Here is a 14,101-nt window from a genome sequence, read left to right as displayed (position 1 = left end):
TCAATGAGAAAAAAAATGGAGATTAGTAAAACTCATACTTAAAAACACAAGTTTTCTTATTTTTTAAAATCCTGTTTTCAAAGACAAATTATCTAATTGCATAACTTTTTAAAATTATCCATTTTCATAAAAGTCACCCAAAATTGTATTATTTTAGTAAAAATACCATTCCTCTATTGACATATTTAAAATCACACAAAGATATGACTTTAAAAATAATTATTGCAAAAAAATAAACAATCTTACCATACATAGTCTATGATTAAACAGTGTAAAAAAATATTTATGCTTGCCAACTTATTTAAACTAAAATCATATATCAAATTAAAAAGAAATATGTGTAGAAAAACGCATTTAAAATTAAAAAAAAAATTGCATAAAAAGCTAACTTTTTGTAAAATTTCATTACAAAATTAACTATAAATTTAAAAAATAACTAACATGTATATTCTCAATAGAAGTATAAGCTAAATGATTAAATCACTTTTAAAATGACATTATAATTTAATTGATAAAGCCTAATTTTTGAAATTGAAGAGGAAAAATTAACATAAAAAGATGTACAATATTAAGAATAGGATAGTTTTTATGAAATATATGTACAGGATTGAGAAGGTGGGAAAGTGGGTGTAAGTCAGAGCTTCCTGCGGGCACATCTTATGCTTTCCAATAGCAATATCAATAAACATTCTCTTAAAAAACAGATTTATCAACAAATAACCACACAGCAATTCCAAGTTACAATTTATGTGCTACTAGCCAACTTTTTAACCTTGCAAAATGCTTAATGGATTCCAAGAGTAGCAGAAAACCACATCAAATTGCAATTTGATGCTCATCTAACCTTTCTATAAGAGACATAGACAAACAAAAACCTGAAGCTGGGTTAAGAGTTAGGAGGATTACCTTGCACCATGGACTCAAAAAGGAGTGCATAACATCATGCCACTCATCATTCTTGATCAGAACAGTTATCTCCCTGAATTTTTGCACCACGGTGCGTTCTTCTCAATCTACTAAACCTTCTCAGACGAACACCAGAAGACCTACCCTTCGAAGCCTTACTTCTGTCTCTACCTGTCTGAACATTATCACCTCCAAATGAAGTTTTGGATCTGACTGCTTCTATTTCTCTTTTACAACTTTCTTTCCTTCTCTGCTCCTCATGCAACTTTTGTGTCTGTTGGTCGACACGACAAAGTCGACCAAAGTAGTACATGGGTTCAATATAGCATGACGAGGAAGCCACAATGCCCTTGAGTCTGGTTGGTTGAACAAGCTTTAGAAACTCTTCAATCTCCTCATAATTGGAGTGATCAGAGTAGGGAACTGTGTACATGTACTCGTGAATTTTCTCGGGTGATCCTATGTTTCTAATTTGGTCATCACTCTGGGCCTCGCTATTTGCACTCCATTTGCCTCTCTTATAACGACGTGTCAAAAAGGAACCAGAAAGAAACTCATTCTTTTGAAGGGATTTTTTAATCCACGGAAGACCCGATGGCAAGATCCCAATAGTTGGGCACATTCTATTCAGTGACTCTAGAGTTCCAATGCTAAAGCTATATTGAGGAACAGCTCTAACTCTAGTAAGAGACGTGTCCGTTGTAAAAATATCATAGAAACCAAGAAGATGCATAGTCCGCAACCGCTCTGGCCACACCCAAATCTTCAATTGAAAAAAAAAAAAACACAGTGAAAAACCAAACCATCGCTTAGAATGCTAACTCCAACAAGGAAAACAACAATAACAACCATAAAAGAAAACAACATTTCCTGTGAACATATGCTTCAATTTTAATATGATATTCATAGTTGGGTCCATTAAGGTATAAAATTGATAAAAAACAAAAAAACAAAAAAACAGGCACAGATGCGGAGTTAACTACTTTTGCCATGGTTAACATCCAAAGTTTCAAAAAATAGTGGACAGTTGCAAGCACAATGCAATTGCAGCCTCATCAGCTGTTCCTGTGCACAATTTTCCGTAATAAAGAAAGTACTACAAAATTGCAACTGCATCTTTAAGTAAATACCAGGTGCTATAAAACATCAAGTTGAAATATCATTTAACAATATCTTAAGTAAATATTCACACGGAAGATTTCACGCAGAGAAATTGATTCTAAAAGACGCAAATTAAGTTTGACCTAAAACAATTGTTTCCTCACAAAAAAATTAAACCACTTTTACTACTGATTTTATAGTAAAAAATTCAAAAAATATCAATCAAACAACTTCAAAATAATATTTTTAACTCAAGCACTATACATTGTGAAAAGAAAGAGGATTCCTAGCACGCTGGCTTTAATTTTATTCTAAGAGAACGGTTAAGAAGATGCCTTGATTTGAAGCGCGCGCGCAATTTCGATCAGAAGATCTTCCTTCCCCAAAGTGTTAATCCCGATAATGACCTCATGATCGGGATGCGAAGAAATTATATCTATAACCTGAAATCAGCAGCAATCGAATCAAAAAAAATATATTAATAACAATAATCCATAGGAAGCACGGATTAGACAATTTGATTTACCTTCTGAGCCGCCACATGGCGAGTAGGAAAATCATAGATAGGATTGGAGTAGGTGTTGTCGAGATAAACGACGTCAACCACAGGAACGTCGTGAAGAGCGTTGCGAAGCAAGTGGCGCGCGTTGGTTGCTCTCTGGCACGTGGCTTCCCACCTGAAGTCGCCTGTGTAGAGGACGCAGCCGAAGTCGCCGCGGAAGAGGAGCATGATGGAACCTGGTGGTGGAGAGAATGAGAAACGAAAAATGCGTGAAGAGTGGGGGTGATAGGGTTACCGACCGGGGCAGTGACAGGCGTCGATGGCGGTGACGTGGATAACGGTGGATTTGAGGGTGAGAGTGTGGGAGGCGTCGGGGTGGAGGATGCGGAGGAGGGAGAGATCGAAGCCGTAGAACTTGAAGGGGAGGAGTTTGGCGGTAACGGGGGAGCAGAAGAGGGGCGCGTGAGACCACGAGGAGGTGAGGCCGTTGGTGTGGTCGGAGTGGAGGTGGGAGAGGAAGTAAGCTTCGCTTCCTTTTGCCCAACGGTCTACGGAGATTAACCCCTTCTCCATTTTTTGTTCCACGCGTTTCAGAGAGAGAGTTGGGTATATAGCTTCTTCCGCATATATTATGGTTTTTTGGCGGCAGTTTGAAACGCGCTCTCAATTTTGAATAGGATATACGATTTCATCATCGAAGCTTACATGTATATGCATCACGTAAGAGTATTACGAGCTTTTCAATTCGTCAGATATATTTGTTTTTTATTACATACTTTGTTTTCTCTTCAATAACGTGCTATTTCTTTCTATCACCCTCTATAATATAATTTTTTAAATGATCATTATCTTTTCTAAAACAAATTTTTCAGAATTCTTTGAAAATGATTTTCCAAATGGAATTTTTTTATAAGAATTTTATCATGGAATGTTTAGAACATGATTTTAAAACACATGAAATATGTTATGTAAAGAGCATTCTAAAATGAGCTTTTTTCCACAAAACATTCTCTTATGAGCTTTTTTCCACAAAGCAAAGGTGATGTGCAGCAATGACATCGGCAACAGTGGTGTGTGATGCAGTAAAAGAGGACATTTTAATCTTTTACTTAGTTATAGGGTGCCGTTCGTAATGATGGGGCGCAGTAAGCAAAACTCTACTAATGTAAATTTCATATGATCAATGGGGTCCGTCGTATATTTATTGTAAGACTCAAACAATGCAATATTTCCTACTTCGAGCAATCTAAGTTCTCCCCTTTGTACAAAGGAACTTTATTTATCACATCAATTTTGTTTTTATTAATATTTAGGATTTACTTTTCTAGTTTCCCAAAGAATAACTTATGTCAATAGATAAGTTTTGCCAACAACTTGTCCTAAAAGATAAGTTTTGCCAAGAACTTATCCTGGATATAAGTTATAAGATTAACTAAAACATTAAAATATTTTAGAAAAACTTATTAGAATAAGTTTATTAGAGATAAAAAGGGATGATATAATTGATTTATAAATATTTTTACAAACTTCTTTTTAAATGATAGTGGACCCTATAATGTAAGGAGAGTTAAGTAGTAATACAAAATTTATATTGGTTCAACTCAATATAGGTTATATTTAGTTTTCATAAATTAATAGTAGTGTCCAATTTTAAAACAAATTGCAAATATTATGATTATCATGTTTGATTTAATTGGATACATAAAGTCACTATTAACTATTTGAGTACACAACATCTTTCTATGTTAAATACACAAAACATTTTTAAGTTATTCACTTAAACTCCTCTTGAATTTTAAACACGGGTACACAATATATCTTCAAACAAAGTACGAAAGTCTCTTCAAGTTATGTCATATCAGAAAGAAGACGGAAAGCAATGTTATTCATTAAAATATAAATACAATAAAACATTGTAGAAACTGATATTGTAGATGTTTGAGTTGTCTTAATGAAAATCTAAACCACGTAATTATGTAAGGTCAAATTGGACTCACCTGCAAGCTCACCACCTTTTGCCACTATCGCTGCATCATATCTTATCTACAAGATAAATCTTGAATAAAGAGAAACCGTTTAAGTAAAATTAGTATGAAATTTACATTCTAACATTAGTTTATATAATCTTATTAAGTATAGTTCAATTTGTAGTATAATTTTTACATGAACAAAAAATCAACATCCTTACATAATATTTTAGAAGTAAAAGTTGAACAAATAGAAAATATGAGATGAAAATAGTGAATGAGAATTGAGAACCTTTTGAATGAGATTCTTACATTTGCAGTCAATATATAACAGTGTGAAAGATGTGACTACAAAAGAAGAGTGTGAGCTTTTAGGCGTTTAGGTTAAAAGCACTATAATAGTGTGAGAATCGAGGGAGGTGTGGAGAGTGTAAGCTTTTTTTATATGGAAAAGGGAAAAGCATCAAGAGTAACTTTTCATAAAGAAGAATATTCCATATAAGGAACAAACATGGAGTTTTTTTTCACAATATGTATAAAATTCAATCGCATTTTATTAATTATGTTGCATTATTTGAAATTACGGAGTCTATTTTAGAACATACAAGGGAAAAAATCTTAATATGTAGTTATTACTTCAATGATATTTTGATGAATCATTATACTAAGAGTTGCAATAGAAAATTTAGGAAAGATAAAATCTTGACTGAAGCTAGGAAGATGTGGTTACTAGCGATTGAGGTTGGGGTTACATTTCAAGAAAAATACGAGGTTATGATTGCAGAATTGGAATCTAGGGATAAGGCACAAATGGATGTTTTATCCTGTAATATAAAGGGGTTGGAGGAAAGTGAAATGGAAAAATGTGGGAAAGTTAGTGTGAAAACATAAAATCTAGTTATTATGCATACAAGAAACTAAAATGGATTAATTAACAAAATGTGTTATGTGTTGTGGGGAAGAAAGGACTTTGAGTGATGTATAAAACCAATAAATAATCTAAGAGGAGGAATATTGTGCAATTTGGAGAAGGAACCTTGTGTCATTCAACAAACTTTTATAGGAAAGATGTTTTATGGGATTAAAGGCACATCGAGATAAGGGAACAAATAAGTAGTTTTTATAAATGTTTATTGAGTGCGGAAAGAGGGTAAAATATAAGAGTGTGGGAGGATTTGAAAGGTAGAAAATGGATCAATAGTCAAAATGTAGTGCTTAGTGGGTGATTTCAATTGTATAATAGGGTATAATGAAGGCATAAATGAGTACATGAGAAACACATAGGAGAAACATGAGATTGTTTAATAAAGTTACATAGCAATTAAAGATAATTGATATTCCTTTAGTTGTGAGACAATTTACATGGTTTAAGCTTAATGGGAAAACATGCAGTTTGATAAATAGAGTTCTTGTGACAAAGGTATGGTTGGAAGTGTGGAGTGAGTGTCCAAAAAGTTTAGGATAAAAAATTTCATATCATTGTTCCCTTCTTCTCAAAGAAGCGACTATGGATTTGGGATCTAAACTATTTAAGTTCCTAAGTTGTTGGTTAAAGGAGAAAAAGTTGAAGGCTTTCTTCAAGTGAATGGATGAGGAGCGCTTGCACTTAAAGAAAAATTGAAACTGCTAAAGCAAAAATTAAAGGTGTGAAATAGAGATGTCTTTGGTAATACACAACAATAATACAACATGGTGAAAAAGGAACTTAATTTCCTCTATAAAAGAAGTGAGGAACAAGTCTTATTTGTTAGATTTGACTCATACATTTTTATACTTGACCTTGTAACTGCATTTGTTGTTTGAACATTGATTAGAAAAGTCTAAGTGTCCATTTGGAATGTCTTTGGGTTAACTTGTTTAGGCATTTTTTGACTTCTCGTCAAGATGTTATCGGCTTCACTTGTCTCAACGGTCGTTGACTTGGTCTAGCTTGAAATGTTGTTGATGAGACCCCTTTGAACTTGATCAAGACATTGTTTTTTCAACCTTAATCAAAACTTATTTGACTCGACCTTAATTAGGACTTAATTGACTCAATTTTGATTGGATCATCGGTCAAGACATAATCGATTTGACTTTAATTAGGACATTTATGAAATCAATCTCAACCAAAACATCATTCGCTTATTTTAAATAAGAAACATCACTCCCTTTTATCGTAATTAATGAGTATCATTAGTGCAACTTTGATTAAGACATTTTTTAAAATAAATATATGTTTCAAAATTATTTTAAAATAGGTTGAGTTTAAAATCAAATTTAAAATTATACCAAAATTTTATATGAAATAATTTTAAAACAAAATGTAAATCAGTGTAAAAAAATCCAATTCAATTTTATCCTATTAAATGTAAATGAATTTAAAAACACTCCCTTTAATTGGATTGGATACGGATTTAAGGATTTCAAAACAATTCGTTTTGTTGAATCGGATACGGATCGAGTGTTTAAAAAACCAATTTCCTAGTTTGATCAATTTTTTTTGTTTAATCTGGCTTATATTTGTTGTATGAACATAGTCAGCGGAGAAAGAAATAGCCAGAATCACAGTGGCATCAAGAAATGCTTGAAATACCACCAGCTGTTATTTGGTCCCCTTCAACTTTCTTATTTTGTAACACTCATCGTTATAAATTTATAGGTTCTACTTCCTCTTGTTGTGGTCTTTTTCATACTCAAAAGGAAAATTGTGGAGTGTTATTCTTGGTTTTTATCTGAAGAAAAGAGAAAATATACATACTTGTCTGGAATATGAAAATTCCCAAACATAAGTTTCAGAAAATTTTATATTTTAAAAGTTACATTGATTTTTATATTTTAAAAGGACAAAACTTATATATAATTTCAGAGACGTTGTTTGCTTTGCACTTCCATTAGAATCGAAACTTCACTTCTGAAACCGACTTAACCCTTTAATGTGCCGACAAAGAAAAAAAAAACCCTTTAATGTAAATCTTTATCACCAAATTATTGAGGTGAAAGCATAATTTTGATTGAAAAATAAAACAAAATGATATCTTTACAATTGCATATAAGTTTTGTCCATTCTAAACACAGTGATTTTGATTGTGGTATTTTTTTTATATTTGATGAATTTTGTTCCTCGTCCTAATTGTGAATATTTGTTATATGGGATGCTAGGTAACAGTGACTAATTTTTAGATTGAATTACAAATCTCAACCAAAACACAGTTGGGTTAAATTAATCAACCACTTTATTTTTAAAAAAAAAATCGAAAAAAAAGGATGACACATAAGTTTATCTATCAAAGAAATAAAAAGGACAAATAATCTAAACATTCTAAACATAAGCATTCAAATTTGAACTCAACATGACCTTGATAATCTGCATTAAATAAGTGGGGCCAAGTAACTTGGCTTAATTACACTGGTCCACCTAAGACACAGTTGTTTAATTCTAATATGAGCACGTCAACCCCACAAAATAAAACCATGGAAGTGGCAAACTATCCTTCCAAAGAGGAAATTTATTGCAATTGCACCAAACTTGTTTTCTAGACAAATTGAAAATGATGTTCTGAAGGAACTGAAAACAACACACAATGGAATAGAAATAGTGTGGCAGAAAGCAGCAGCTTATTGGGCATTACAACCCACAAATCAACCAATCAATATCTAGTGCACTAAAACAGAAGGGATAAACTGTGCAAACAGAAAACATGGCAGAATACAAGATAGCAAGGTAAATAGATGCAACTGAAACAATGGCAGTGAAGGAATTAACTTTGTAGGTAACAGCTTCTCACAGAGCTCCAAAATTTCCCTCGCTGCGACTCTTGCGCATGGCGCGCTCTGATGTCAAGTTCAATACTTTAGAGGGATTGGAGGGAACCTCAAACTGATAGCGACTGTGGGTTGGTACTTTGGTTCTAGATGGTGGCAGGAGAGCTTGCTTGCCTCTGGATACTTTTGGTGAATCCACATTTCTGCGAGCATGAGTGGAAGTGGCCAATGACCTCCGAGAGGCAACACCACCTTGGTTGCTCTTCCTTGTGGTCTTGCGATCCGACCTAAGGCTGCGATCAAACTGATGGGAATTCATTCCTAACCGAACCGACCGTTCTGCTCCATCCTTCAAAGTGCTCACTTTGATAGGCTGCCGATTGTAGTAAACGAGATGGGGAAGAAGACCCTGCAGATATTTCTTCATCTGTTCATCTCCAACATTTTTCTGGGCAGGGTTCCCATCCAAGTTGATAGCTTGCAAAGAGTTATAGTTGGCTGCAAGTTGGCCTAGGCATTTGGCTGTGGAAATCTTGTTAAAACGGAAATCCAGAATGCTTAGTTTCAAGAGACGGTGCAGACCCTCTACTTCGCTGATCTTGTTTCCAGCCAGGTACAGCTCTTTCAGAGATGAGCAGGATGCAAGACCTTTGCAGATGAGGCAAAGATAAACCAAAAACATTTGGATGTCAATAGATAATTGCATCAACATGTTATTTCCACAAAAAGTATTATAGATAAGAAACTTGAGATGTAATCAAGAATTTGTTTTACCATGTCCAATTCTTAATATGCGGTTGTAACTGAGGTCTAGGACGCGAAGCCGTGTAAGTTCGCGTAATCCTTCAATAGTGGAGATCTTGTTTCTAGACAAATTCAGAGCGTGAAGTCCACGGGGAAGAGCACCAGCAGTTATCCTCACTGAAAAGGAGAATTCAGAACAAGATAACTGAAAATTAAGTACTGTGACTCTAAAGGAAACCAATAATGAATAAAGAAATTATACTACTAACCGATAGCATTTCCAGACAAATTGAGCACTTTCAAACTCACAAATGCACTCAAAAAGGGGATCACAACCAACCCATGATTAGCCAGCTGAGCGGCAGTGGCATTAGCCCCCAGAGAAGATATATATCTTTTAGCTGCATCCATTCCTGGAGTGGCCTTATGATCTACAATGGCAGCAGTCACACCATTTACTGTGCTCACATCAGCTAATGGCTTAGTAACTTCAGGCAATTCCTCATTTGTTTCCTCTACAGGTGGTCCACAATGTTGCAGACCAATAACCCAATCTTCAATGCGCTTAATCTTAAAACCCTTGTGAGGAAATTCAACTGAGGAATCTCCTTGAAGGGTTTTGGCATCACTTGTATCATATGTCATTGGCATTACCCAGTCTTTTGCTGAATCAGTAAGCAGATAAGAATCGAAACCATCATCAAAGAGGTTGTCCATATGACCATCTTCAGTTTTTCCCATGTCATTCTCTCTTTCTTGATCTCCCCTTATTTGATCATCAAACTCGTTGACGAATTCCTCTTTCTGCCTCATGCGTAAAGCATGAAGATCATCAGAAGATCTTGACAATTCATGTTTAAAAGCGTCTTTTTCAGTCAATAGTATAGAAGCTCTGATACTGGGTAAAGAATGTGACTTCCTTAGTGATACGCTACCGGGAACAGAAGTCTGGTCAGGAATGTCACCAACATATTCACCAGATAAAGGAGTATCAGAAATTTCACGGGCATCTTTATCTGAAGGCGTTGGATCTCCAATTGAAAAAAGTGAGCTATCATTTGCAAAACCTGAACTTCCAGCGAACTCAGCGTTTCGATTGCTTCCATACTGATCAACAGGGTTTCCATTATGATACTTTTTGGAAGTTGACATCGTTGACTCAACGTGGCTTTTGGCACCATCACACGACAGGACCAGATCTTCATCACCATCCCTTATGCCTTGGTCAAGCCCACTATGAAGAGACTGACTCTTCTTAAGACGTCTAGTTTGGTTAACTTGACTGTCATTTTCAAAGGAAAACTTGCTGTTCAGATCCTCTGATCTACAACTGCGCTCAACTGAATCCCAATTGCTAATATGAATCCCAGACACATCTATTTGCTGGTCTGCTTGTCCTTTCGAAAGGGTTGAATATGCGCTTGGAGATGAATCTTTACAGACTTGAGTTTGGGCAACATCTTGCAAAGCCTTCAACATTACTTCAGCAGAAGGTTGAACTGTTTTCTGATTGAAGAGGAAAGCACAAAGTTAACATAGGCCATGATATATATCATATCAACAAATAATACTAACCAATCCATATATCTTATACTTACCTTTGCCTTATTGCCTTGGACATTAGCATGGAAACAAGAAAATCTAAACATTGCTGCAATGACGTTGACAGCTACATCTAAACACAACTTTCTCTAAACAGAAAAACAAATATCAATTACAATCTATACCGTGCATCAATTTTCCAGAAGCCTAATTAAGAACTAAATTTTCTCTCAGATTCAGTGGCAAACTAGAAAGAGCTTCTGGCAAAACCGCAAAAAGCCACCCTTAGCCATAATCAAGCGACAAGCCCACTGAAACACGGCACAATCTCCATATATCCGAAGACTTTGATCTTCGCAAAACACAAAGCCAAATCACTCCCTCTTCGTCACCCCACACCCTCCTAGAGGTGCGAGAATAGTTTGACTTTGTTATAGCGGCCAGAGTGAAAGAAATTCCTTTGCAACCAGCAGAATCCAGAGACAGATATGCATAAGAGAAGCAATCCTGGTAAATAAAAAGGAACCGAGAATAAAGATCAATCTGATATGTTATAGTAAAAGTAGAAGAACATGATCAACAATAAAAAAAAACATTTTTGCTCAATCCAAAAATATAACTTGAAGATTAAACCTATAGAACCCATTCACATATAATCCGCAATATAGTTTATCTTTTTTATTCTTTACCTAACTCACAAGAAAATATACAATAGACCCCAACCACAGAGCTTGTGGATCAACCGGTGCGAAAGTTGCAGCTTAATTAATGATCTCAAGTTCGAGTTCTGCGTATGCAATGAAAGACATGGAGGGAGAGTTTAGCTGTTCATAATAATCCTACCAGTTCGACCATGATTGTCTTAATGTACATATGGTCTCTAAAAAGAAATACAATACACCCCATCTTCAAGTCGTTGCTTCAAAACGGTTCCTTCATTCTTTCCTAAACTCTAAATTAGCTTAAATTCCTAAGATTGTCTTAACCATGTTGGACTTCTTCAAAAATTCCAACAAATGAAATCCGAGAAACCAAATATACGAAAAACGAAACCCCCAAATAAAAAACATCCAAACAGCAATCAAGGAAGAACTTTGAGCATGCCCATTGATTTAATCAGAAAACGGCAGCAATGGGATCAAACAAAATCGCATCTTTGAATCGAATATACAAAAAAATTATCCATAAATCATAGGATTTTGCAATAGGAGAGGTTCCATGAGGAAGCAACTAACACAGCATATGGCATATAGAGGGTGGAGAGAGAGAGAGGAAACCTCTTTGAAAGAATGAAAGAAGGGGCACTGTTGTATAGAGAAAGAGATTCTTCTTCCACCGTTTCCCCCTGACCTGACCTGCTAGGCTACGCCACCAAAAGCATCAAAGAATCACCTTCCATTCATTTCTCCATATATAGTCATTGATAAATAATAATATTCGGAATAAACGGTATTCAGTAGGAACCAACAACTACGTCCTATCTATTGCTAACCCTAGACTGCTAACAAATCAGATCTGAATTAAAAAAAATGTTTTCCAGACTCAGCTGCAGTTAATGTCAATGGTTATAGGCTTTCACTTTCAACATTAATCACAAAATATATTTGTAATCCAATGTTTTTAAAAGATATATACAATGAATAACAATTGTAATAGTGAAAATATTTCTATATTTTAATTTGCTTCCTAATATGCATTTTTTCCAGATTTTAAAGTTCTTAAAAAATAAAATATCTTGTTTTATTATTGTTTCTTTTAAATTTTTTATTTTTTTCTAATAAAAAATAATATTAAAATAAAGTATTAACATATTTTAGATTTTTTCAGCTAAATTTATCCATTTAAATTAAATTTTAAAAGATTTTTTTTTCTTTTTTATTAGAATTATAAACTGTTAATCATCAACACAACTTACACTATTCGAGTCAAGGTATTAATTAGGTTGTGTAAATTTGATTTTCGAATTTGAAACTAAATAAATTAAAAATTAAACTAATTTAAATATTACACTCCTGATAAATTTATTATTGTTTATAAAAAAAATATTAAAAAAACTTTTTACTGGTTTGAATTGAACGATCCTATAATTTTCGGTATTGAATGTCATTCAGATAGTGTGAATACATCAAGGTAAAAAGGAATACGCAATAAATCAAGTAATATAACATATTAAATATGACTCATCAATGAAAAAATTTATTGCAAAGATATAAATAAGCCCATCACACAAAACAAAGGTACTTCATTATTACATCATCAACAACACAATATTAAATACTCACTTGAGTGTTAGATAATATTCTACCAATGCATTGAGATTATATTATGATAATTGGAATAAAACTATCTTCACCTATAGTTGGTTACATTTCTACTTTTTAGAAGTTCTGTTAATTACTTTATTCATTACAAGAAAATCATTAAGTAAAAATTAATCTTAAAACAAAAATAATTAGTTATTATATTAATTAAATTGAACATTATTTTAGAAACTAAAAATATTATTAATATTTAAATTAGCTACCAAGTTTTAGCTACCAACTATTTTAAATTTTAAATAAAAACTAACTATTAATAATAAAAACGAATTTAGATACCAATAATTTGTTTAATTTCTAAAATAATATATAATTCTGTCAATATAGCAATTAATTATTTATTGTCTCTAAAATTAATTTTTATTTAATAATTTTTCTAGTGATTAATTCCTCACTAAAAAAATTATTTGAGTGTTATTTTTTGTTTTTATAACTTTTAAATTTTAGTTTATATTATGAGATTACATAATTTTAAAATATATTTTTATTATATTAGAATGGTTCACTACAAGAAAAAAAGGTTTTAACGGGAGTTTATTTTTACATTATCCAGAGTTAAAAGCTCTATTAAGTCATTTACCTAGGGTTGTAGTTTCTCCCGCAAACATCCCTGAAGAGCATGTGTCCCTTGAGATTATTTTAAACCTCAGGACAAGTATTTCATAACCCCTGTTAAATACCACGAGTTTAAAAACCTCCGTCAAATACCATGGGTTTAAGAACTTCCGTAAAATACCATGAGTTTCAAAATTTCCAAAAAATGACTTGTTATTTGAAATAATCTTCAATCCCATTTTCCACCATCTCTAAGATTCTCTTAACTTTTCTCTTCCATCGTAGACACATTGCTCTCCAACACAGGCTCAATGGTCGTCAACGACAGTCCTAGCAAGGAATCACAATTCAATCATACTTATGTCTATTATATCTAGTGAGAAGAAACACTAAATAAGACATCATCTTCTTCTTACTTCAATGTTGTTTCTTTCATCACCTTACTGCCCCAACTTGGTTCACAAGTCACTGCTACCAAGCTCGACAACAACTAGTGTTTATTACTGCTTTACATATCCTAAATAATTGCATTATTTGTCAGATGTGAGTTTCGAAGTCATATGTGTGTTCTTGGCTAAAGATTGCAAAACATATTGCGAGGAGAAATTAACTTTATTACTTTTCACTTTCACAGTAAAATAATTATTAGATGCATTTTAAAATAAAGACCTTAATTTAAAATATTTAAAAATTATGAGAATTAAATATTAACAATTATAACT

General features: G+C 33.4%; 2 protein-coding genes across 3 annotated transcripts; both read right to left on the bottom strand.

Annotated features, from left to right (window-relative positions):
• Positions 1 to 661: 661 nt before the first annotated feature.
• On the bottom strand, positions 662 to 3,292 carry LOC137831928 (DNA repair metallo-beta-lactamase family protein). The gene is made up of 4 exons (XM_068639841.2): positions 2,809 to 3,292; positions 2,534 to 2,745; positions 2,343 to 2,450; positions 662 to 1,669 (listed from the first exon to the last, which is right to left on the bottom strand). Exons 1-4 carry the CDS (start codon positions 3,080 to 3,082, stop codon positions 953 to 955), a joined length of 1,311 nt encoding a protein of 436 aa, XP_068495942.1. The 5' UTR covers positions 3,083 to 3,292; the 3' UTR covers positions 662 to 952.
• A 4,644-nt stretch (positions 3,293 to 7,936) lies between these two features.
• On the bottom strand, positions 7,937 to 12,111 carry LOC137810819 (Outer arm dynein light chain 1 protein). 2 transcript variants are annotated; one of them, XM_068612281.1, is made up of 5 exons: positions 11,784 to 12,111; positions 10,563 to 11,013; positions 9,234 to 10,470; positions 8,995 to 9,141; positions 7,937 to 8,868 (listed from the first exon to the last, which is right to left on the bottom strand). In XM_068612281.1, exons 2-5 carry the CDS (start codon positions 10,611 to 10,613, stop codon positions 8,240 to 8,242), a joined length of 2,064 nt encoding a protein of 687 aa, XP_068468382.1. In that variant the 5' UTR covers positions 10,614 to 11,013; positions 11,784 to 12,111; the 3' UTR covers positions 7,937 to 8,239. The 2 variants fall into 2 exon arrangements, with proteins under 2 accessions (XP_068468382.1, XP_068468389.1); XM_068612288.2 differs by having other exon boundaries at positions 11,196 to 11,888.
• Between the last annotated feature and the right edge of the window lie 1,990 nt (positions 12,112 to 14,101).

Source organism: Phaseolus vulgaris, chromosome 11 (assembly GCF_051622355.1).
Source record: "Phaseolus vulgaris cultivar YP4 chromosome 11, ASM5162235v1, whole genome shotgun sequence".
NCBI lineage: Eukaryota > Viridiplantae > Streptophyta > Magnoliopsida > Fabales > Fabaceae > Phaseolus > Phaseolus vulgaris.
The sequence above is the reverse complement of the archived record's forward strand: the minus strand, read 5'-3'. Positions and strand labels throughout refer to the sequence as shown.